The 22288-nt window shown below is 42.7% G+C and overlaps 1 protein-coding gene across 3 annotated transcripts in view; it reads right to left on the reverse strand.

Moving 5' to 3' along the window:
* The window catches only part of LOC139655483 (receptor-type tyrosine-protein phosphatase zeta-like), a 55103-nt gene continuing 32815 nt past the window's right edge, over window positions 1–22288 (reverse strand). Inside the window, exons 10-24 of one of the 3 annotated variants that reach the window (XM_071532904.1) lie at window positions 20271–20291; window positions 19939–20035; window positions 17207–17289; window positions 14079–14213; window positions 12708–12842; window positions 11635–11798; window positions 10658–10793; window positions 9651–9797; window positions 9315–9408; window positions 6551–6624; window positions 5811–5957; window positions 4608–4772; window positions 3189–3331; window positions 2335–2470; window positions 1–1091 (exon numbers count right to left, since the gene is read on the reverse strand). In XM_071532904.1, coding sequence (XP_071389005.1) covers window positions 948–1091; window positions 2335–2470; window positions 3189–3331; window positions 4608–4772; window positions 5811–5957; window positions 6551–6624; window positions 9315–9408; window positions 9651–9797; window positions 10658–10793; window positions 11635–11798; window positions 12708–12842; window positions 14079–14213; window positions 17207–17289; window positions 19939–20035; window positions 20271–20291 — 1821 coding nt within the window. In that variant the 3' untranslated portion in view covers window positions 1–947. Of the gene's footprint in view, window positions 1092–2334; window positions 2471–3188; window positions 3332–4607; window positions 4776–5810; window positions 5958–6550; window positions 6625–9314; window positions 9409–9650; window positions 9798–10657; window positions 10794–11634; window positions 11799–12707; window positions 12843–14078; window positions 14214–17206; window positions 17290–19938; window positions 20036–20270; window positions 20292–22288 lie in introns of all 3 variants that reach the window. The other 2 variants (XM_071532903.1, XM_071532905.1) reach the window with 2 other exon arrangements.

The following is a 22288-nucleotide window of genomic DNA, read 5'->3' on the forward strand; positions in this document are numbered from 1 at the left end:
TTTCACTTATTTAATCCCCTAGCTAATAATCCAGCAGTTTCATGTCCAGCTAAAAAAAAAATGTCAGTACCCCATGCATCACATTTAGTCTGTTACAAAATCCAGAATATAAAAACATTAACCTTTTTCAGCTAAGCAATTAGAATTAAACCATACATTTGAACGCACTAAAAATGGTAAAATATAAAAATCTAGAAGTATAAATAGAAATTTGGTCCATCGAGTTGATTACTATAATATTATTTACATTAGATTATTATTATTCCAGGCCCTTATTCATATTTGACTTCAATAGCACACTGCTGCTACCATTGCAATGTAATGGTATTTACAGAAAGGAGTTCAGTGCATGAGCTCTACAAAAGACAAGCTAACAAAATATGTCATTTGATGTAAAAAGTTGCATTTTTTCCCTTTTTTTTCCCCCATTTGGCTTATTGCCAATAAATACAAAGGTTTAGGAAAAGGTTGTTAGTTCAGCAAACATCTCAGCGTGGCAGTACAACATTAAAACGTTGGATAGTTAGTCTACAGTTGTATCAAAGGTGTTAGAAGTACAGGATGAAAAATACAAAAAGGCACACATCACAAGATCAAAGGGAGTCGATGTCCAGCGTTGGAGAAACTCGTTCGGAAGACGCCGGCCTCAGACTGAACGACTCGGCCGAGAGTTTTAACTTGGCGATTCTCTACAGGAAGGAAGGAAGGAAGGAAGGAAGGTCATTCTCCTCTCCGTCTTGAAAAAAAAATGTCTCCGAAAAATGACTCGAGGATTTTATTTGTGGTGGTGGTCGTCGTAGCGTGAGCCGGCACCAGGAGAGAGAGGTTCAGTCGGTGTTCGGTGAGGAAGGAGGAAAAGGCGAAGCGCTTGTCGTCGGTTTATAAACGTAAAACAAAAGGCGGTTAGGAGTCCGTGGGAGGCGCGGGTCCAGCTGGTGGTCGGGCGGTCACACCAGGGACTCCAGGCTCTCGGCGGCGCTGGCGGTCCCGACCACGATGGTCCCGTTGTTGTCGGAGGACTGGAGCGCCTTCTCGTCCTCCTGAGTCCCGACCAGACTGAGCAGGGCTTTGTACAGGAACTGATACTGCTCCTGAAGACAGGCAGACAAGTCATTTGGAGAGTCAGTTCAGATCAATTCATACAAGTACAAACTTCAGGACCAAATTCAGGTCCTGCTACATGTGACAGATTTGAGGTTCAGTTCTACAAACATTTCTCGGAGGCAGAGCTGCTGTGGAGCGAGAAATAATCTCACTGGTCAAGTTAAACCTTGGTGGATGGTAGGGATGAAAGATATTGACAAAAAGTCTAATTTCAATTGTTTGACAGAATATTACAATTGACTGAGTTTGAGTCTGATGAAAGGTTTTGATTCATGGACCAAAGATTACCTGCAGTTCTGAAACTCCTTTTGGTCCCGTTTGGACCAAACTCTAATTGCAAATTAGTTGCAGCCTCTGAGATTTGGAAATTGCAGAAGTTCATATTGTGCTTTCACATTTCTTTTTTTGATTATTCAGCTCTAGTGGAGTCAAAGAACCACAGCTTTTCAGAACACTAGTTAGTTAGCTAACTGGCAAACCACAGTGCAATGGTTTGGCTTCAGAACACTTGGATTTTGCTGTTGGGAGACTTTTTAGTTTTTTTTTTTGGAACTCTTAAGGAACCAGGACCGGACACACAGGACCAAGCCAACACTTGCAAACTCACCGTGTGTTTGTGGACAAACTCACTGTTCACTAGAGTTACGACATGAGGGTAAGAAGATAATGAATTCAACTTCTAGAAACTAATAAACTAACTTCTATAAACTAATGATATATACAGTATATATGACTTAGTGATTATTGGGATGTCTGTTTTATGAACGGCTGATGTTTCCAGATATCCTGTAGTTTTTTTTTTACATTTTAACATGTTTTATGATATAAATAGCATGAATTCACACAGTGATCCTTGATGTCAGGATTAGATCCTGTATGTTTAAATGGTATTGGGTATTTTGAAAGTTGTTTCTGCAGATGAAATACTTTAGAGTTTCTTATTTTCATGGATTCAATGATGTAACTACGCCTACATCATGTTGTCTTTGACAAGTTTCCCTTCATTCAGCGTTCTGTCCATAGTGGAATAAAATAAGTTCTCAACAAAGTAACTTTCTATCTTGTGCAACCCCATATTTTCGACTAATAAGTAGATGAGTAGATTTTCATTTTTGGGTGAACTACTCCTTTAAGTCCCAATCACACCGAGAGGGATGAAGCCTCAGGGTGACAGTTAAGAGTGTGACATCACATGACATCACAGCCCGTCTTCACCAGACAAACCCTCACAGTGTCGCTGAAGACTCCCGGTCTCATGAGGTTCGTCATCTTGGCCACCTGGAAGACGTCGACCGAGCCCTCGGCCTCCAGCTGGCGGGTCAGAGAGGACAGAGCGCAGAACGTCCCGGCCGAGGCTCCGCCCACACTGCAGCAGAGAACAGGGTGAGACTGTCACTGCAAAAGATATCCATCGTCTCAACTCACTTAGTCTTTAAATCTATTTCTTGAAAAAAGTGGAAAAAAATCTCAGCAGTTTAGGTGAGATAATTTCACTTATTTAGAGCAGTTTCATTTGTGTGAAGATTATACAACATAGCATAATTATTAAATTTGTACATATTTTTAATACGTAATACATTTAATACATAATTCGTTTCATGGAAATTCTAGAGAGAAAGTGGGTTTGAATTGGCAGCAAATAATCTCTAAATCAGTGGTTCTCAACGTAGGGTCCGGGGACCACCAGGGGTCCTTGAGGGGGTTCCAGGGGGTCCCCAGCAAATTGATGAATTGTTAAACTTCACCATTATTTAGTTAACACAGTTAGAGAATGTAGAAGAATGACTGTTTTGATCATAGTTTCTCTGTTATCTCTCTACCTACAATACAGATAGTCATGGAATTCTGGACAAAATCAAATCTGACAATAAAAATATTCTCAGATTTGGGTCCGAGAGACAAAATCTCATCAAATGGGGGTCCGTGGCCCTAATGTGGACTGAATTTGCAGTCCTTGGTATGAAAAAGGTTGAGAATGACTGCTCTAAATAACAATCTCTAAATATAAATACTGTAACCACAATCACACGTATCGGGATGACGATAAAGGTAAATGTCTGTCGACCAATCAGAGGAGGTCTTACTCATCGTGGACGACCGTCGGCCCCTCCTTGTTGGCGCTCTCCTGCCTCACCAGGCCGAGCAGCTCGAAGGTGTTGCTGATGGGACTGTCGGGGTTGGGCCAGCGGGACGAGCGGTAGTGCTTCACCTCCAGAACATAGTCGTCCTGTCCGGAGGGAGAGAGGGAGGAGGAGAGAGGGAGGAGAGAGAGAGGGAGGAGGAGAGAGGGAGGGGAGAGAGAGGGAGGAGGAGAGAGGGAGGAGGAGAGAGAAGAGATCAGGAAGAACTCTTTAAAGCTCTTGATCTTTTTGGCTCCTGACCCTGCAGCCCAGTGAGCATTTTTCTGTTTAAAAAATGACTGTGGTCACCGGTGAAAAGACGTTCAAAACAGGTTCAAAAGTGAAAGTTTTTTCACCGACTATTTGAAGACGTTGATTGAACGTTCACATTTAGACCATATTTCACCGGGATATTACACCAGTGAAATATGGTCTAAATGTGAACGTTCAACGTTCAAAGACAGGAAAAATAAAGGGAAAGAGAGAGAGATGGGGGGAGACATGCAACAAAAGTCCACAGCTGGATTTGAACCACAGACGTTGTGGTTATGAGGTCTGAGTCTTAACCAGCAGGCTACTGGAGCACACTGCATTTTGTATTAAATATTTTAGTATATAACCCTTAGTATTTACACCACTTAACAATGTCAGTGTCAGTTGTAGTTGAAGCTGGACCACCTCAGTACTTGCACATGCGCGTTACAGCAGTAAGCGAAATTTCTTATTTTACATGAATGTATAGAAGTTCTTCCATTACCATGTCCTGAAGCTTCTTGTTGGCAGCACACAGCCTGTATAGTTCCATATTTATGACATTTTAAATGAAACATTAAATGCGTTGAAATGACGTCTTCGTGTAGACCAGTGGTTCCCAACCCAGTCCTCAAGGACCCCCTGTCCTGCAAGTTTTTATTCCATCTTTACTCTTGCACACCTGATCCCAATGGGGCCTACACACTTTCATGCTGCTCTGTTCAGGTAGATCTGTCTCTACCAATCAGCATTAAGACCATAACTGGATCAGGTGCGCAAGAGTAGAGCTGGAACCAATACTTGCAGGAAAAGGGGTCCTCGAGGACTGGGTTGGGAAACACTGGTGTAGACCACATTTCACCTACCAGTGCAATATGACTTTGGAGAAATACCTTCACACTAATCAATATCGTCTCTCTTTCAAGCTACAACTGAACAAATTATCAAATGATTAAACAAATTTGTGTTTTGTGACACGTTGATGTTGTAACTGCATTTTAGCTGGTTGAAAAGAAAAGAGGGAGAAAAGAAGTCTTAGATGTTCAGACTGAATATCACCCAGTTTTCAACTAGAAATCAGTGTTGAAGTCCTGGTTGGTGCTCACTGGGTGAAGACGAGGCCGCTCTAACCTGTGTAGCTTCCAGTACGTAGTCCTGGACCACCAGCATCTCCTCGTTGGCCAGGCAGACGTGGGTCTCGCTCCGCTGAGTGACAGTGAACGTCTCGCAGCTGATTGGCTGGCCTTTGCGGGGCCAGAAGACGCACGGCTCCTCCTCCTCCTCCTCCTCCTCCTCCTCCTGACAACACAGGAGGGAGAGGATGGTTTCATTAAACTGATACTCTGATCCACAGAGACGCACAGTGACAGCAGCAGAAGAAGAAACTTCACTTCCTGGATCAACAACATTACAAGCAACCAATAGTAATGGAGGTCAAAGGTCAGATGGAATTAATATTGCTGTGACTCTAAAATGATCCTGATGAGAGAGAAGAGACGGGGGGGGGGAAGTAAGAACCACAATCCCTCTCAGACTACTACTACTACTAGCACTACTAATACTACTAGCGCTACTAATATTACTACTACTACTACTACTACTACTAGCGCTACTAATACTACTAGCGCTACTAATACTACTAGCGCTACTAATATTACTACTACTACTACTACTAATACTACTACTAGCATTACTACTACTACTAGCACTGCTAATACTACTACTACGACTACTACTAGCACTACTCATACTACTACTACTACTAGCACTACTAATACTACTACTAATGCTACTACTACTACTAGCACTACTAATACTACTACTACTACTACTAGCACTACTAATACTACTACTACCACTACTACTACTACTACTACCAGCACTACTAATATTACTACTGCTACTACTACTACTACATAACACTAATACTAATACTACATCTACCACTGCTACTATTACCAGTACTAGTAGTAGGTCTAACAGTAGTAGTACTACTGCTACACTACTGCTAATACTACTAATGCAGCTGCTGCATTTGCTACTAGTACTACTAACAGTGCTACCACTAGTATTACTACTATTAGTACTATTAGTATTACACTATCACATCTACCACTAATACTGCTGCTACTACTACTACTACCACAAGTAGTAGTAGTAGTAATGGTGGTAGCAGTAATAGTAGCAGTACAGCTGTAGTAGTAGTAGTAGTAGTAATAATAATAGGCCTAGTAGCAGTAGTAGCAATAGTGGTAGCAGTACTAGCAGCAGCAGTACAGTAGTAGTAGTAGAAGTAGTAGTAGTAGTAGTAGAGACCCAGACAGAGACACTGACCCATCCTGGACTCCTTCCTGCTCCGGACGTCCCAGACAGAGACACGATGACCTGGGCGTTGTGGTCCCATATCATCCTCCAGAAGTCATTTATGGTGCCGGGCAAAGGATTCTGGGTAACGATGAACTCGCTGCTCTGCCGGTAACCCTGCAGACACAAAACACATCTGAGCATGTGTGATGTCCTGGTACTCTGTTGTTTCCTGCTTTAATGTCTAAATAAATGCAAATAATATCACAATATGAGTGTCAGCTAGACCGTGTCACTGCTCCTCACATCATGTTTGTATGTTTTTAGTTGTACCTGTTTACAGCATATATTACTTTTTATTCCTATTTTCTATTATATATATATTTTTTAAATGTATTTTTAGTTTTCTATCATTCATTGTGGTAGTTTCACATCACTGCTTTTGGATTTTATTGTATGTAAAGCCCTTTGTAAACATTGTTTTTAGAAAAGTGCTATACAAATTATTATTATCATTATTATTATTACTATTATTATGTTAAACAGCAGCAGGTCTGCAGCTACAGAATGTCTTGTCATGTGTGTCAGGACTGAACAGCAACATATTTTTTCAGACTTTTTGTGTAATTCTCAGACTTTTTTTTCCAAGGCCTGAAAATGATCAAACCTATTGTCCCATACTTTTCATACTTGTATAGGAATCCTGGCTGTAAAATCACTCAAAGAAAAATCCCATCAAGTCAATGGCCTGATTGTGTTTTTGTTCTTACCGCGATGTACGAAGCGTTGATGTAGTCTGACGTTTCCCCCGCCGCTGTAGACAGACACACTCGCGACCTCTCGACTGCAAAGAAAGATATTATTTGTTTCTCAAAAATCTTCCCATTGAATCACGCAGCAGTTTGCCATCTCAGCCTCACGGAACAGAAAGGAGTCTAGCACCTCTCGCCGCTCTCCAAACTCATCTCATTTTAACTGCTTTGAGGGTCCCAAGTGTTCCATTTCTGCCAAACATCTCAGGCATCTGGGCTGAACCGGCAAACAAAACCTTCAACGTTCGGAGGAGATGAGCTGCCAAAACACTTCATCAGCTGACTGCCTCTGCAGAAGCTGCAGGGCCTCTCAAGGCTGAACAGCAAAGGCCTCTTCATCTGCAATCTGCTCTACAAACACTGCTGCAGAGCGGGGGAGTGAGGCAGCGAGGAGTGAGGAGTGAAGAGTGAGGAGCGAGGCAGCAAGGAGCGAGGGAGCAAGGAGCGAGGCAGCGAGGAGTGAGGGAGCGAGGCAGCAAGGAGCGAGGCAGCGAGGAGTGAGGGAGCGAGGAGTGAGGCAGCAAGGAGCGAGGGAGCAAGGAGCGAGGCAGCGAGGAGTGAGGGAGCGAGGCAGCAAGGAGCGAGGCAGCGAGGAGTGAGGGAGCGAGGAGTGAGGCAGCAAGGAGCGAGGAGCGAGGCAGCGAGGAGTGAGGGAGCGAGGAGTGAGGCAGCGAGGAGCGAGGCAGCGAGGAGCGAGGCAGCAAGGAGCGAGGAGTGAGGCAGCGAGGAGTGAGGGAGCAAGGAGTGAGGCAGTGAGGAGCGAGGAGTGAGGCAGCGAGGAGTGAGGGAGCGAGGAGTGAGGCAGTGAAGAGTGAGGGAGCGAGGAGTGAGGCAGTGAAGAGTAAGGAGCGAGGCAGCGAGGAGTGAGGCAGCGAGGAGTGAGGCAGCGAGGAGCGAGGCAGCGAGGAGCGAGGCAGCAAGGAGCGAGGAGTGAGGCAGCGAGGAGTGAGGGAGCAAGGAGTGAGGCAGTGAGGAGCGAGGAGTGAGGCAGCGAGGAGTGAGGGAGCGAGGAGTGAGGCAGTGAAGAGTGAGGGAGCGAGGAGTGAGGCAGTGAAGAGTAAGGAGCGAGGCAGCGAGGAGTGAGGCAGCGAGGCAGTGAGGAGCGAGGCAGTGAGGAGAGAGGGAGCGACGAGTGAGGCAGTGAGGGAGCGAGGAGTGAGGGAGCGAGGAGTGAGGCAGTGAGGAGTGAGGGAGCGAGGAGTGAGGCAGCGAGGAGTGAGGGAGCGAGGAGTGAGGCAGCGAGGAGTGAGGGAGTGAGGCAGTGAAGAGCGAGGAGTGAGGCAGCGAGGAGTGAGGCAATGAAGAGTGAGGAGCGAGGCAGTGAGGAGTGAGGCAGCAAGGAGTGAGGCAGCGAGGAGTGAGGCAGTGAAGAGTGAGGAGCGAGGGAGCGAGGAGCGAGGCAGTGAAGAGTGAGGAGCAAGGGAGCGAGGAGTGAGGCAGTGAGGAGTGAGGCAGTGAAGAGTGAGGCAGTGAAGAGTGAGGAGTGAAGCAGTGAAGAGTGAGGAGCGAGGAGTGAGGCAGTGAAGAGTGAGGCAGCGAGGAGTGAAGCAGTGAAGAGTGAGGAGTGAAGCAGTGAAGAGTGAGGAGCGAGGAGTGAGGCAGTGAAGAGTGAGGAGCAAGGGAGCGAGGAGTGAGGCAGTGAAGAGTGAGGAGCAAGGGAGCGAGGAGTGAGGCAGTGAAGAGTGAGGAGCGAGGAGTGAGGCAGTGAAGAGTGAGGAGCAAGGGAGCGAGGAGTGAGGCAGTGAGGAGTGAGGCAGTGAAGAGTGAGGCAGTGAAGAGTGAGGAGTGAAGCAGTGAAGAGTGAGGAGTGAGGCAGTGAAGAGTGAGGCAGCGAGGAGTGAAGCAGTGAAGAGTGAGGAGTGAAGCAGTGAAGAGTGAGGAGCGAGGAGTGAGGCAGTGAAGAGTGAAGCAGCGAGGAGTGAGGCAGTGAAGAGTGAGGAGTGAAGCAGTGAAGAGTGAGGAGCGAGGAGTGAGGCAGTGAAGAGTGAGGCAGCGAGGAGTGAAGCAGTGAAGAGTGAGGAGTGAGGCAGCGAGGTGTGAAGAGTGAGGCAGTGAGGAGCGAGGCAGCAAGGAGTGAGGCAGCGAGGCAGCAAGGAGCGAGGCAGCGAGGAGTGAGGAGCAAGGCAGTGAGAAGCAAGGGAGCGAGGAGTGAGGCAGCAAGGAGTGAAGAGTGAGGCAGTGAGGAGCAAGGCAGCGAGGAGTGAGGCAGCGAGAAGCGAGGGAGCGAGGAGGGAGGCAGCGAGAAGCGAGGGAGCGAGGAGGGAGGCAGCAAGGAGTGAGGCAGCGAGGCAGCAAGGAGCGAGGCAGCGAGGAGTGAGGAGCAAGGCAGCGAGAAGCAAGGGAGCGAGGAGTGAGGCAGCGAGGAGCAAGGAGTGAAGAGTGAGGCAGTGAGGAGCAAGGCAGCGAGGAGTGAGGAGCGAGGAGTGAGGCAGCGAGAAGCGAGGGAGCGAGGAGGGAGGCAGCAAGGAGTGAGGCAGCGAGGCAGCAAGGAGCGAGGCAGCGAGGAGTGAGGAGCAAGGCAGCGAGAAGCAAGGGAGCGAGGAGTGAGGCAGCGAGGAGCAAGAAGTGAAGAGTGAGGCAGTGAGGAGCAAGGCAGCGAGGAGTGAGGAGCGAGGAGGGAGGCAGCGAGAAGCGAGGGAGCGAGGAGCGAGGCAGCGAGGAGCGAGGAGCGAGGGAGGAGTGAGGCAGTGAGGAGCGAGGAGTGAGGCAGCGAGCGACTCACCAGGCGTCAGACAGGAGTTTCTGTTCTTGTTGTGGTTGCAGTCTTTCAGAGCAGCAGAATAGTCGCACTGCTTGGTGCTGGACTGAGAAACCAACTGTGGAAACATCAAGTCTGTTAGGGACCATTCAGAGCTTCATTACAGCTGCAATATGCAACTGTTTTTACATTAAAATAACAATAAATTAATAGTTGAGCAACATCACATGAGAGGGAGTGTTGTTATTTTTCCATTTGAGAGGCGGAGCCAAAGAGCAGCAGAAGTTCAGCAAAAGAAACAGTGAATAGCTTTGACTTCCACAGCGCCTCCAGCTGTGAACCCAGACACTGAACACTCACCTTGAACTGCTTGTCCAGGCGCGTCCTGCCGGAGGCCCCGGGGGTCAGCAGGTCGTCCACGTACCTGTGCAGCTGAGCCGACGCCACCTCCGTCTCTCTGGCCAAGATGGCTTCCACCAAGGCGTCATGGATAAAAACATACTGTTCCTAGACGGGGAAAAAACGGATCATGCAGTCATTATTTGTCGTCCTCCGTGCACACACAGGTTTACGTCAAAGTAATAATATATATATGTTATATATAAGATATTTTTTTGTTATACCAAATAACAAAAAAAGTAAAACAAAAAAAAACAACTGTGGCACCTTCTGGAAAACCTTTAAAGTACAGACTTTTGTAAATGGAGTCTATTTTGTTTTTGTCTTTTTATAAATTCTTTTTAGTTATGTAACTGATGAATACAGGTAAAAAACTAGAAATAACCGCCTCACGGTTGTATGCCTCCACCAATAAACTTTGTTTTATCATTGCAAGGACAGTCTTTATTTATTGAACATATATAATTAATGTGATTATTAGGTCAACTTAAAGGATTTTGGTGTCTGCAAAAGTAAGTGACAGCACTTCCACCGTTTCTGTAGAATGACCCAAGATCGTTTTCTCAGCTACAGTGGTAAGCAAAACATTATGATGTCACAGTGAAGTTGACCTTTGAACTTTTGGATAAAAAATGTCATCACTTCATCATTTTATCCTATTAGACATTTGTGTGAATTGTTGTCATAATTAGCGTATGAATTCTTGAGTTATGGCCAAAAATGTCTTTTGTGAGGTCACAGTGACCTTGACCTTTGACCACCAAATTCTAATCAGTTCATCCTTGAGTCCAAGTGGATGTTTGTGCCAAATTTGAAGAAATTCCCTCAAGACGTTCCTGAGATATCGTGTTCATGAGAATGAGACGGACAGACGGACGACCTGAAACCATAACACCTCCGGCCACAGCTGTCACCGGCATGGAGGCATAAAAAAGGAAATAAATTCAAAGTAAACGGTTGCCTCTGACCTCTGTCTGGACCAGGTAGTTCCTCTGTGTGCGGATGTGCTTCAGGAAGCCCATGATGTTGACGGCGCCTTCGTCCCTCATCTGCCTCAGCATGCTGTCCAGCACGATGTACGTTCCCGTCCGGCCCACGCCCGCACTGCCCAGCCAGGTCAACAGAACAGAGAGAGGAAACATCACTCCATCGAAAAAACACAGGCTCTGATGGTTCAGGGAGCGGTGCTAACGCTGAACCGATGAAAACAATGCAACAACCGTACAGGCAATGATGATCACTGTTTATCAAAGATTTATATAATACCAAAAAGAAAATATCTGACACTCAGCAGCAGAAAGCAGCAGCACTTTTAGTTTTTAAAGACCCATATGTAAGGATGGGACAATATATATCCAGTGGTGGAAGAAGTATTCAGATCTTTGACTTAAGTAAAAGTAGCAATACCACAGTGTAAAAAATACCGCAGTACCACAAAGTACAAAAGTATTAGCATCAAAATATACTTAAAGTAGCAAAAGTAAAAGTAGTCATTATGCAGAATGGCCCATTTTAGAATCATATATATCAAGTTATTGGACTATAATTATTGATGCATTAATGTGTCCATTAATGCGTGCAGCTGATAAGGGTGGAGCTAATTGTAATTACTTTATATACTGCTGGGTAGCTTAACCTATAAAAATAAATCATAATTTATTAGTTGATTATATTTTGTATTAATAATCTAAATCTGCAAAGTAACTAGTAACTAAAACTCAAATAAATATAGTGGAGTATAAGTATAAAGTAGCATGAAATGGAAATACTCAAGTAAAGTACAAGTACCTCTAAATTGTAGTTAAGTACAGCACCTGAGTAAATGCACTTAGTTACATTCCACCACTGTATATATCGAAACTCAACATATCTCAATACACAAATGTGACAATACGCATCGTGAGATAAGCAGATCGTCCATCACTACAGATGTGTGTGACCCCACCTGCAGTGCACCACCACCGGCCCCGTCTCCTCCGCCTTCGCCTTAGACGACTTGCGTATGAAGCTGAGCAGTGGGAGGGCGTACTCCGGGACGCCCATGTCGGGCCACTGGGTGTAATGGTACTGGGTCACCGTCCGCTCGTGGCTCCGCCCCTTCTGGGAGCCCTGCGGGTTTGACGAGAGGAAACAGGAAGCGATAAACAGGAAGCTTCCATCAAAAGGTAGAAAGGGGAAACTTCAGCTGGTTAAACATGTTGCACAGCGACACACAGGTTTGTCTGAATAGAGCATGTCAGGTGATATAACACACCCTCTGGCGGCCATGTTGGAGGTCCTCAGCTCTGTGAACAGCTGACTGTGTTTCTGTCGTCTCAACAGAATTGAACAGACGGTTAATTTCTGTCTGTTTCTGACTGAACTGATCATTTCATCACTGATCCATCTGATTGATTTAGTGTTTAGATAATGTCAGCTTGGGAGTCATTCCTATGTTCCCCAGTTCTAGGGTTAGGTTGGTTGTGTGGGTTTGGGTTAGGGTTAGAGACCTTCAAAATCAAATAAAATGATAACCATTGGTTTTGTTGTGTTTATGTAGCTGTTTTGAAGCCTTGTTCCAATGAAACAAACTGGATAATATTTATGAAATATTTTACTTTAAACGGGTCAAATTTGACCCGAACACAATAGGAGGGTTAATGTGTGTTAACAGAATATTGAACTGGGGAACTTAGGACCCTGGGAACATAGATACGCTCCCGTCAGCTTGTTAGCTAGCTAACCATAGTATCTGGTCAGCTAACTATCACTGTCTTGTTAACACATCTGATTAGCACACTAGCTAACGTATCTAGCCGCAGCTAGCGTTAGCATACAGTGGCTGTCCATACAGCTTCCTTACTCATGCCTCCTAAACACTGCATTTCGGGAATTTGACTCTTAGAAAAGTCAGATTTTCCTCGTCATATTTATGACTTTTCATGTCGATTCAACTCATAGTTCTCATATTTCCAGTAGCAAATGCGTTTGAACACTGCTCTCTGATTGGCTGGGCTGATGAACTCTGTGCCCTCTGACCTTTTTGATGTGGGTGTTCCTGAGGGTGAAGGTCCTCTGGGTGTAGTAGGCCAGCACCCTGCTGCTCTTCACCGTCACCAGGAAGCTGCCGTACTCCTCCTGGCTCTCCATTGGCCAATACTGGTCACACTTCCTCTGAGGAGGCGCAACATTGAACACATCATCAACATGTTATGTAGATATTCTCAAAATGCTGTATACCCCCATTAAAAACTGCAATAAGCACATTTTTCTGACCACTAGAGGGCGAAGGAAACTACAACACATTTGTAAATAAAGCACAGCAAAGCCACTGCACTACGGAGGCCTACCAAGGACAAACCTAGCAAAGCAGCGTGCATAAAGGCTAACAGCTAAGCTAACCGTACCTACAGAGAAGTCTCACCAGTCTCACTTTGACAGATCTTTCTCCTGCTGAAGGTCACATGTCCCACAATGACAAGTGAAGAGGCAGGTAGCAAGTTTACTAGTTTAACAAGTTTACTAGTTTAATAGGTTTACTAGTTTCAATGGTAGAAGATCTAAGTACTTACTTAGATCTTTTACTTAAGTAAAAATAGCAATACAACAATGTAAAGATACTCCATTACAAGTAAAAGTCCTGCATTCAAAATCTTACTTAAGTAAAAGTACATAAGTATTAGCAGCAAAATGTACTTAGAGTATCAAAGTAAACGTACTCATTATGCAAACTGTCCCCATTTAGAGAGTTATATTTTTCATAAATTATTGGAATATTAATACTGATTTATTGACATATATGTAAGCAACATTTTAAAGTTGTCAATGTGAACAATTTAGCTATACTTTTGGGTAGTCTAATCGATAACAATGCTACTTTATAGTTATTTTATAAAGATGATCAAATGTTTTCAATAAAAAATATTGATCTGAAAAGTAACTAGTAACTATAGCTGTGAAATAAATGTAATGGAGTAAAAAGTACAATATTTCCCTCTAAAATGTAGTGGAGTATAAGTACAAAGTGGCATAAAATGGAAATACTCAAGTAAAGTACAAGTACCTCAAAATTGTACTTAAGTACAGTACTTGAGTAAATGTACTTAGTTACTTTCCACCACTGACTAGTTTAACAAGTGTATTCGCTCGCTTCATCGATTCCTCCATTATGAGAATTTTTTTCAGGAATGGGAGGGAGTAAAACTGATTTGGAGTTTGAGTTATGAACGGGAAAGAAGTAAATTTGAAAAATGCTATTTTCCATCTTTGAGATATGAGAATTCAGTCAATTCCAGAATGTATCTTTATATCGAATTCAGAATCAGTTTATTCACTAAATACAGTTTATCGTTTTGACGGAGACATCGACACAGGTGCAGGCTGCAGGTGAACGTGTATCCGGTCACTCACTCTGCCTTTCTCCACCAGGTTGGTGATCATGACGATGACGCTGACGTTCTGCTCCCACACCATCCTCCAGAAATCCTCGGTGCTCGACTTCAGAGGGCCTTGAGCCGCGATGTAGGAGCGCGGCTTCTTAAAGCCCTGAGGAAACACAACGCTCACATCAGTTCAGCTTTGAAAAACCTCCATCCAGGGGGGGGAAAACTACTCAAATCCATTATAGTAAACGTAGCAAAACCATAACGGAAAAATACTCTATTCAAAGTAAAAGTTCTGCATTCAAAAGTTTCCTTCAGTAAAAGTATAGAAGTATTAGCAGTAAAATGTAGTGAAGTATGAAAAGTAAAAGTCGTCATTCTGTCAGAGAGTTAAATTATTGAAGCATGAACCTGTCAGAAGTATTTTAATGTTGTCGGTCTAACTGCTCCATATACTGTTGGGGAGCTTAAACTCTAACAATGCAACATATTTTATGAGCTTATCGTATGTTTTGTGTGTAAAACCTTATTCTGCAAAGTAACTAGTAACAGAAATAATGTGTCAAATTCATTTTATAGTTGAACGTAACGTAAACGTAGTGTAAAGCGCAAATGTAAAGAACGCAGCAGCGTTTTTTTTTCATTTACGTTTTTATACTTCTGCATTGGTGTAGCATGTCGCTGAAATCCTGTACACAAGGTTGCAGTGTTTAAAAAAATCATATCGCACAAAAACAAAACAGAAGAAGAGAGGAAGAGGAAGCTGTACGGTGGCCCTGAGGGTCAACACACAACAACATTTCAGAAAACAACGACATTTCACAAAACACAACGACATTTCACAAAACACAACGACATGTCAGAAAACACATTTCACAAAACATGACATTTCAGAAAACACAACAACATTTCAGAAAACATTTCAGAAAACGACATTTCAGAAAACACGACATTTCACAAAACACAACATTTCAGAAAACACATATCACAAAACACAGCGACATTTCAGAAAACACATTTCACAAAACACAGCGACATTTCAGAAAACACATTTCACAAAACACAGCGACATTTCAGAAAACACATTTCACAAAATGTTCACAAAAAAGTGTTTTCTGAAATGTGTTTTGTGGAATGTCGTGTTTTGTGAAATGTTGTGTTTTCTGAAATGTCATATTTTGTGAAATGTTGTGTTTTCTGAAATGTCGTGTTTTCTGAAATGTGTTTTGTGGAATGTCGTGTTTTGTGAAATGTTGTGTTTTCTGAAATGTCGTGTTTTGTGAAATGTTGTGTTTTCTGAAATGTCATATTTTGTGAAATGTTGTGTTTTCTGAAATGTTGTGTTTTCTGAAATGTCGTGTTTTGTGAAATGTCGTGTTTTGTGAAATGTGCAATATGGTTTTAATAGGATAAAAACTTGGTAAGAGCATCATGAGTTTGATTTCTATAATCAGTTTCAACTTCAGTAAATTCAATCATTCCATACAAATTCAGAAAACAGAATTTAAATTCAGTCGTCTGCTGGAACAAATCTCATCACTTTCAATCTAAGTCATTTACACAAACACAAGATCTCAAGTCAAGACTTTAGAAACCTTTTCAAGTCATCAGAGTACAAGTCAGAGTCAAGTCCCAAGTCACCAGAACCCAAGTCAAGTCAAGTCTCAAGTCTTCTCTTCATGCATCAAGTCAAGTGCAATGAAAATTGTGACTCGAATCCCCACCTCTGCTGGTCATGTGACTCGAGTCCAAGTCATGTGACTCGAATCCAAGTCATGTGACTAGAGTCCCCACCTCTGGCAGTGTCTCTACAACTACATACAATGTCGTCATATTTAGGAACACTAAATATTTTCCCACACATTTCAAGTCAAAGTCCCCAGTCACCAGAACCCAAGTGAAGTCAAGTCTCAAGTATTGTCTTCATGCATCAAGTCCCAAGCTATTATAATTGTGACTCGAGACTGACTCGAGTCCAAGTCATGTGACTCGAGTCCAAGTCATGTGACTCGAGTCCCCACCTCTGAGTGCGCGACTCCGTATAGAGGTTGAGGTTTTTGGGCCGGACACTTTTCAACCCTGAACACGCGTCAAATAGCGTCCGTTTCCCTGCAGAGACGCTGTTTTCTTTAAAGCAGTGGTTCTCAACGTGGGGTCCGGGGACCATCAGGGGTCCGTGAGGGGCTTCCAGAGGGTCCCCAGCAAACTGATGAATTGTTAAACTTCACCATTATTTCATTTACAAGAAGTTAACACAATTAGAGAATGTAAAAGAATGACTGTTTTGATCATAGTTTCTCTGTTATCTCTCTAACTACAATACAGACAGTCATGGGATTCTGTACAAAATCATACTAACAATAAAAATATTCTCAGATTTGGGTTCGAGGGACAGAATTTTATCAAATGGGGGTCTGTGTGGCCCTAATGTGGACTGAATTAGGGTCCTTGATATGAAAAAGGTTGAGAATCACTGTTTTAAAGTATAAAACGCACTTCACACAAAACAGTGGACACCATCCAACACATTCACTAATTATAAGTTAAATTGTCAGTTCAGGCAGTTTAGTCCAGCTCAGAAAATAAAGTGTCCAATGTTCTCAGCAGTGGGCAGCACATGAAACAACATTCACGTGTTCAATAGCCTTCACAGTATTGACAGTGTGAAGTTGCCTTCACTCTATGAGATGCAAACAAAAGTCCGCGCTGGAGAGATCCTCAACATCCTATTACCAACTTTGTAATCGCCACTTGTCGAGGAGTAACGTGTGCGCCGGCTCTCCACAGAGGCCCTGACAGCCGGCGGGGGTTCGAGTCGCCGCTGCCTTTCACAAACCACGAGACGCCGGAGAAGAGATTTTAATGGTTCCGCGGTGAACACAATAGAGCGACACGCCGGTCGGCAGAGACAACGCCGGGTCTCCGTGAATAGGCTCAGAAATATGCCGGGGGACGTATTGACTTTGGTTCCGTATGGGAAGACAGGTAGGAGAGTGGAGTGGCTGAGAAAATAAAAGTCACCGTGTTTCAGAATTCAATGAGCCGGAACAAGCCTTGAGGTGAAGATGAAGGTCTTCGTGTCTATGGTGCTTGAAAATGAATAATAAAAAAAAAAAAAGAGAGAGAGAGAGATAGCGTGAGATACAAATTCCTTACATCTACATAGTTTGCGTTGATGTAGTCTCCAGCCTTTCCGTCTTTGTTGGCCTGGGGACAGAGGCGGACTCGGCTGTGGTCGTCTGAGGGTTAAAACACACAGAGAGACAGAGAGCAGGTGGACACATGAGTTCCACTTTCACCTTTTTTAAATGAACCTTTGTTTTACCAAATCTCCTTTTTGAAGAGGAAACCCGAACCCCGGCCATGACAGCAGCATCACGACAAACACAGAAGCTGCAGATAAACAGCATGCAGACATGGCCGCGTTTAAGAATACATCCAGAGGCAAAATTAGAAGAATGCTTATTTTAATTAGCTTATAATTAGCTTTTAAAGAATGGAATAAGCTCCCTGTCAATCTGAAAACCTGCACAGATTTCCATATTTTCTCCTGTGAAGTTAAAAAATGGATTTTAAGTAACCAGTCTTGTCAGCATTAATTTGACATTTTGACGACCTGTTTTTATATCTTTGGATATATGCATGTAATACTTTGATATTTGTATTTTTTCCTGTGAAATGTGCTAGTGTGTGTGTGTGTGTGTGTGTGTGTGTCTGTGTGCGTGTGCATATGCCTGCGTGGATGTCAATAGGTTGTTGGTCCATTTGTAGAGGAGATGATGGTTTTTTATTGTTTCTGTTCACCTGCCCAGGGACTACAGATGGAAATTAGCTAGCAGCTAAATCTGGTACAAAGCATCTTCTCTCTTTGTATGAGATTAATGTATTTTGTACATGGTCCCTGAAATACTCAACTCAATAAACTAAACTAAACTAAACTTACATGATGCTCAAAAGTTCAAAAAGGTAGACAAACATTTCAGTTATGCAACCATCATCAGTGTCCTATAAACATGTGACACTGATGATGTTTGCATAATGGAAAGGTTTAGGAAACATGATCACATTTCACCGATCCTGGCTTCCCTACACTGGCTTCCTGTTGCTTTTAGAATTGTGTTTAAGATTTTATCGATTACTTACAAATAGGGCTGAACGATATAGAAAAAATATCTAATTGCGATTATTTTGACTGATATTGCAATTGCGATTTGATTTGCGATATTAGAGGGAATGATAATTTTTACATCATTATTCTCATTTTCATTGAAAAACATATTAAAATGATTATGGTGTGATTTTTGCGGGGATCTGTACCAAACAAAGATGTTTTCTTCAGTCTGTAGAATATGATGTGTAGGCCAGGACATCTCTGCAGCACCACAATATTTACTTTAAAATGATATTTTGACACATTTCGCCTTTAACAAATATTGCGCCTCCTGCGATTTGAAAATTGCAGTAGGCCATATTGGGATTTCAATAAAATTTCGATTAATTGTTCAGCCCTACTTACAAAGCCCAGAGAGGCCCCGCCCCAAGCTATCTAGCAGATCTCTTATTGCCCTATGTCCCTTCCTGCTCCCTGAGATCTTCGGATACGTCGTTCCTTGTTGGTCCAGGTCCAGACTGACACACAGAGGGGAGAGTCGGGGCTCCTGGACTTTGGAACGACCTGCCTGAGGAGATCAGGGCTGTAAACTCTGTATCGTCTTTTAAATCACTGTTAAAAACCCACTTGTTTAAAATTGCTTTTCGGTGATTTCATTATATTTTATGGCATTTTAGTTCATTTTACTCTATTCGTGTTTTTATAATGTGATTCGTTTTTATGCCTTTTAGTTTGTTTTATTCTCTTTGCATTTTAAATGTGTCTGTTTTTATTGTAAAGCACTTTGTAACTGTGTTTTGAAAAGTGCTATATAAATAAAGTTATTATTATTATTATCATCATGTGACGTGGTGGTGGAAGGGAAGTGTAGTCTCTGAAGAGACCAAGATGGCAGCGACAGGAGTTTGAACAGTTTGGAGTTCAGAAGAGACGGAGCTTGTTGTGTTTCCAGACATGAAGGTCGAGCTGTTTTTAGACAGAGGCGCCGCAATGGAGACATTTTTAGACGAGTGTCACAAAATGTTTCTGTCTGTTGTAAAGTGCTGCAGAGCCAACAGGCAAAACTCCAAGTGCCTGAAGGATGAAATTTGTAATCTGCAATAAAGAGAAGCCTAAAAAAAAAATCTAATTTCCACAATTCTCTCTGGATAATCAAAATAAGAATTTCACTCATGTAAACAGGATTATTATGGGGAATTATCAAATCATGGATAGTCGCATTATTGTGCAACTATTGTAAACGACTAGGTAACACTTTACAATAAGGGTCACGGGTTAGTTAATACTTAATAAGGGTTAGTTAATGCTTAATAAGCATTAACTAACCCTTAATTAACAATTAACTAATGTGTAATTTACTAATGGTGTTCATGTTAACTAAGGTATTAATTTATACATTATTTAATAGTTTATAAAGATGACTATTAAATAATGTATAAATTAACACCTTAGTTAACATGAACACCATTAGTAAATGATTACCAGACACATTAGTTAACTGTTAATTAAGTGACCCTTAATTAAGTTAATTAAGTGACCCTTATTGTAAAGTGTTACCAACGACTGTTGTAAATGTGGCCAACGTACAAAACCAAAAATTGAATTCACAATATGAGCGCTAAAAATCGATTGTTTTAATCTGTTTTATGTATTTTATGTTTTATGTTATGTAAGTACTTTGAGTTGTATGAATGGTGCTATAAAAAATAAACTACTAATTATTATTATTATTATTATTAAAAGTCATAATGTCAGGATTTGAGTTGATTATACTCACATGCCAGGATGTTGATGTATCTGTTTTTACTCTTGTTGTCAGGATGGTTGGAGCTGTCAGTGGTCATGCCCATGTCCACCGTGCACGCCTGCACCTCCTAAAAGCACACACACACACACACACACACACACACACACACACACACACACACACACACACACACACACACACACACACACACACCATTATAGTCCTACCCCTAAAACAGCAGGTCCACGGTGTGCACAGCCTCTGCTACACATTAACATAAACACTGTGAGACGAGACACAGAACACAGCTACTTGTCTAGCAGCGTCCGTCATGAGATCGGCGGTCGGGGGCGGAGTCTTACCTCGTAACTCTCCTTCAGAATCTAACGGCGGCGTGCGAGTGCAGAGAGAGCGCAGCCGGGACGTCCCGCCACACACAGCCAAACAAAAAGGTGCAAAAGTAAAATTACAAGACACACAAAAACTTCACACACACAGTTTACACACTTCAGCTAACAGTTCATGCTGCTGCCGCGACGTAAAGGAGAAATCAACCCGAATAATAAACAAGCCTTATTAGCTTAAAAAATCAAATTCATCAACAAAAAATGTAGTAATAAATCTGGAGATATTGATCAGGCTTCCAATATATTCTGTCTCAGTGTTTTTGACATGTTTGTCCCTTTCCATTGATGTGAAGCTCAATGGGAAGCAGAAAGGACAAAAATCTTCCTGTTGTATGATGGATCCGCACAGAGGGGCGGGGCTAAGGAGCAGATGGGCGGGGCTAAGCAGAAAAAACTATTGGTGTACAAACTTGTCCGTCAATCATAGATTCCAATCCAAACCACATATTTTTTTTTAGACTTTCTAGACTCGGTAAACCAAAATCTATTTCATATTTTTATTTATTTATATTTAATATGTTCGCCATCTTAACTTTTACACATGTGTCTGTCTCTGCTGTCAACAGACTGTAAAATGGTAATAGTTCATGACTTTGTAAAGCTAACAGATGTAAAGAGAAGCTGGTGGGACGGGCCATGTGGATCTGTCATAGAGTTTTGTCTTTAATGGATAAAATGCAATACACTGATATGCACAGTAATGGTTTCCTATGATTGAACACACAATCAAGTAACCATAGAGGCCTTCAGTTCACTTTGGGTTGATTTTTCCTTTAACGACAGCTTGTAAAGAAAGTGGGGCTTCGATTCACTGTGTGACCTGAGCTTTAATGTTTGTTTCATCTGAAGCCGACAGTGAAGAAGACTGACAGGCTGTTTCCCTTCAGACGGCTGGAGGCTTCTCTACGGAGCCCGGGAGCGGCCATCGGGAGAGAAAAAAAGTTATATTGAGTCACGATTTACTGTAACGTGCACAAGTTTTAGTCCATTCGTGCGCACGAGATACAATTCGTTCCCTCGATTTCGTTAAACTGTGCAGTTTAGGAAAAAATGCAACTTAAAAGTAATCTTTTAGGTATTGCAGATAGGCCTAGTAAGGATTTGGTATGTTAATATCCATTGTCTGTTTACGCTGAATAGGCAAATCCCCCAAATATTGCAACATATTTATCCACTTAACCTTCAGGCCATGTAAACACAATCAGGTGCTGCAACACACCCAGGACAGGCCACATTTAAACATGATCACCAATATGTGACTGACTCTTTATAAACTCCTGAAGAGGCATGGATTATATATCAGAGCACCGTGTCACTATTTAGAGGCACGTTTTGGCAATTTGTGCATAAAGAGGAAATCGAGGGAACGAACTGTATCTTGTGCGCATGAATAAACCAAAACGAGGCTCATTTTAACCTGATCGAGGGAACGAATTATATCTTCTCGTGCACGTTACAGTAAATCGTGGCCACGACATAAATTATTTTTCTCCCGATGGCCACTCCCGGTCTCTGTAGCCGACAGTGAAGACTGACAGGCTGTTTCCCTTCAGACGGCTGGAGGCTTCTCACTGTCTGCAACAATGAGATAAACTAGAGCTGCACAATTAATCAAGTATGATCATACATGACAATTTGATGATATGAATGAAATGAATGATATAAGATGCAAAAATGCAGAAAAATAATTTTGTCCCCCAAATAATAATAATAATAATGCCATAGTCATGCAGCTCAATGTCAAACCACATTACATGAATCTGGATGTGCATCAGTGCCCAGCATGCAGCTCAGTGACATCAGCATGCAGGCTGAACATGAACAGTCACCCACAACCTCCACAAACAAGACAAATCACAATAAACTGCAGATATTCAAACTCTTTCCTGTAAACCAGTGTGGTGTCTTTTGCTTAAATCACTTCTGAAAACAAACTTTTTCCATCTTACTTTTACTTGAACCCATTTTTTTTA

This window comes from Centroberyx affinis, unplaced genomic scaffold (assembly GCF_046629955.1).
Source record: "Centroberyx affinis isolate AG114_WGS23_722 - 3 ecotype Tasmania unplaced genomic scaffold, CSIRO-AGI_Caff_v1 ptg002280l_1, whole genome shotgun sequence".
Lineage (NCBI taxonomy): Eukaryota > Metazoa > Chordata > Actinopteri > Beryciformes > Berycidae > Centroberyx > Centroberyx affinis.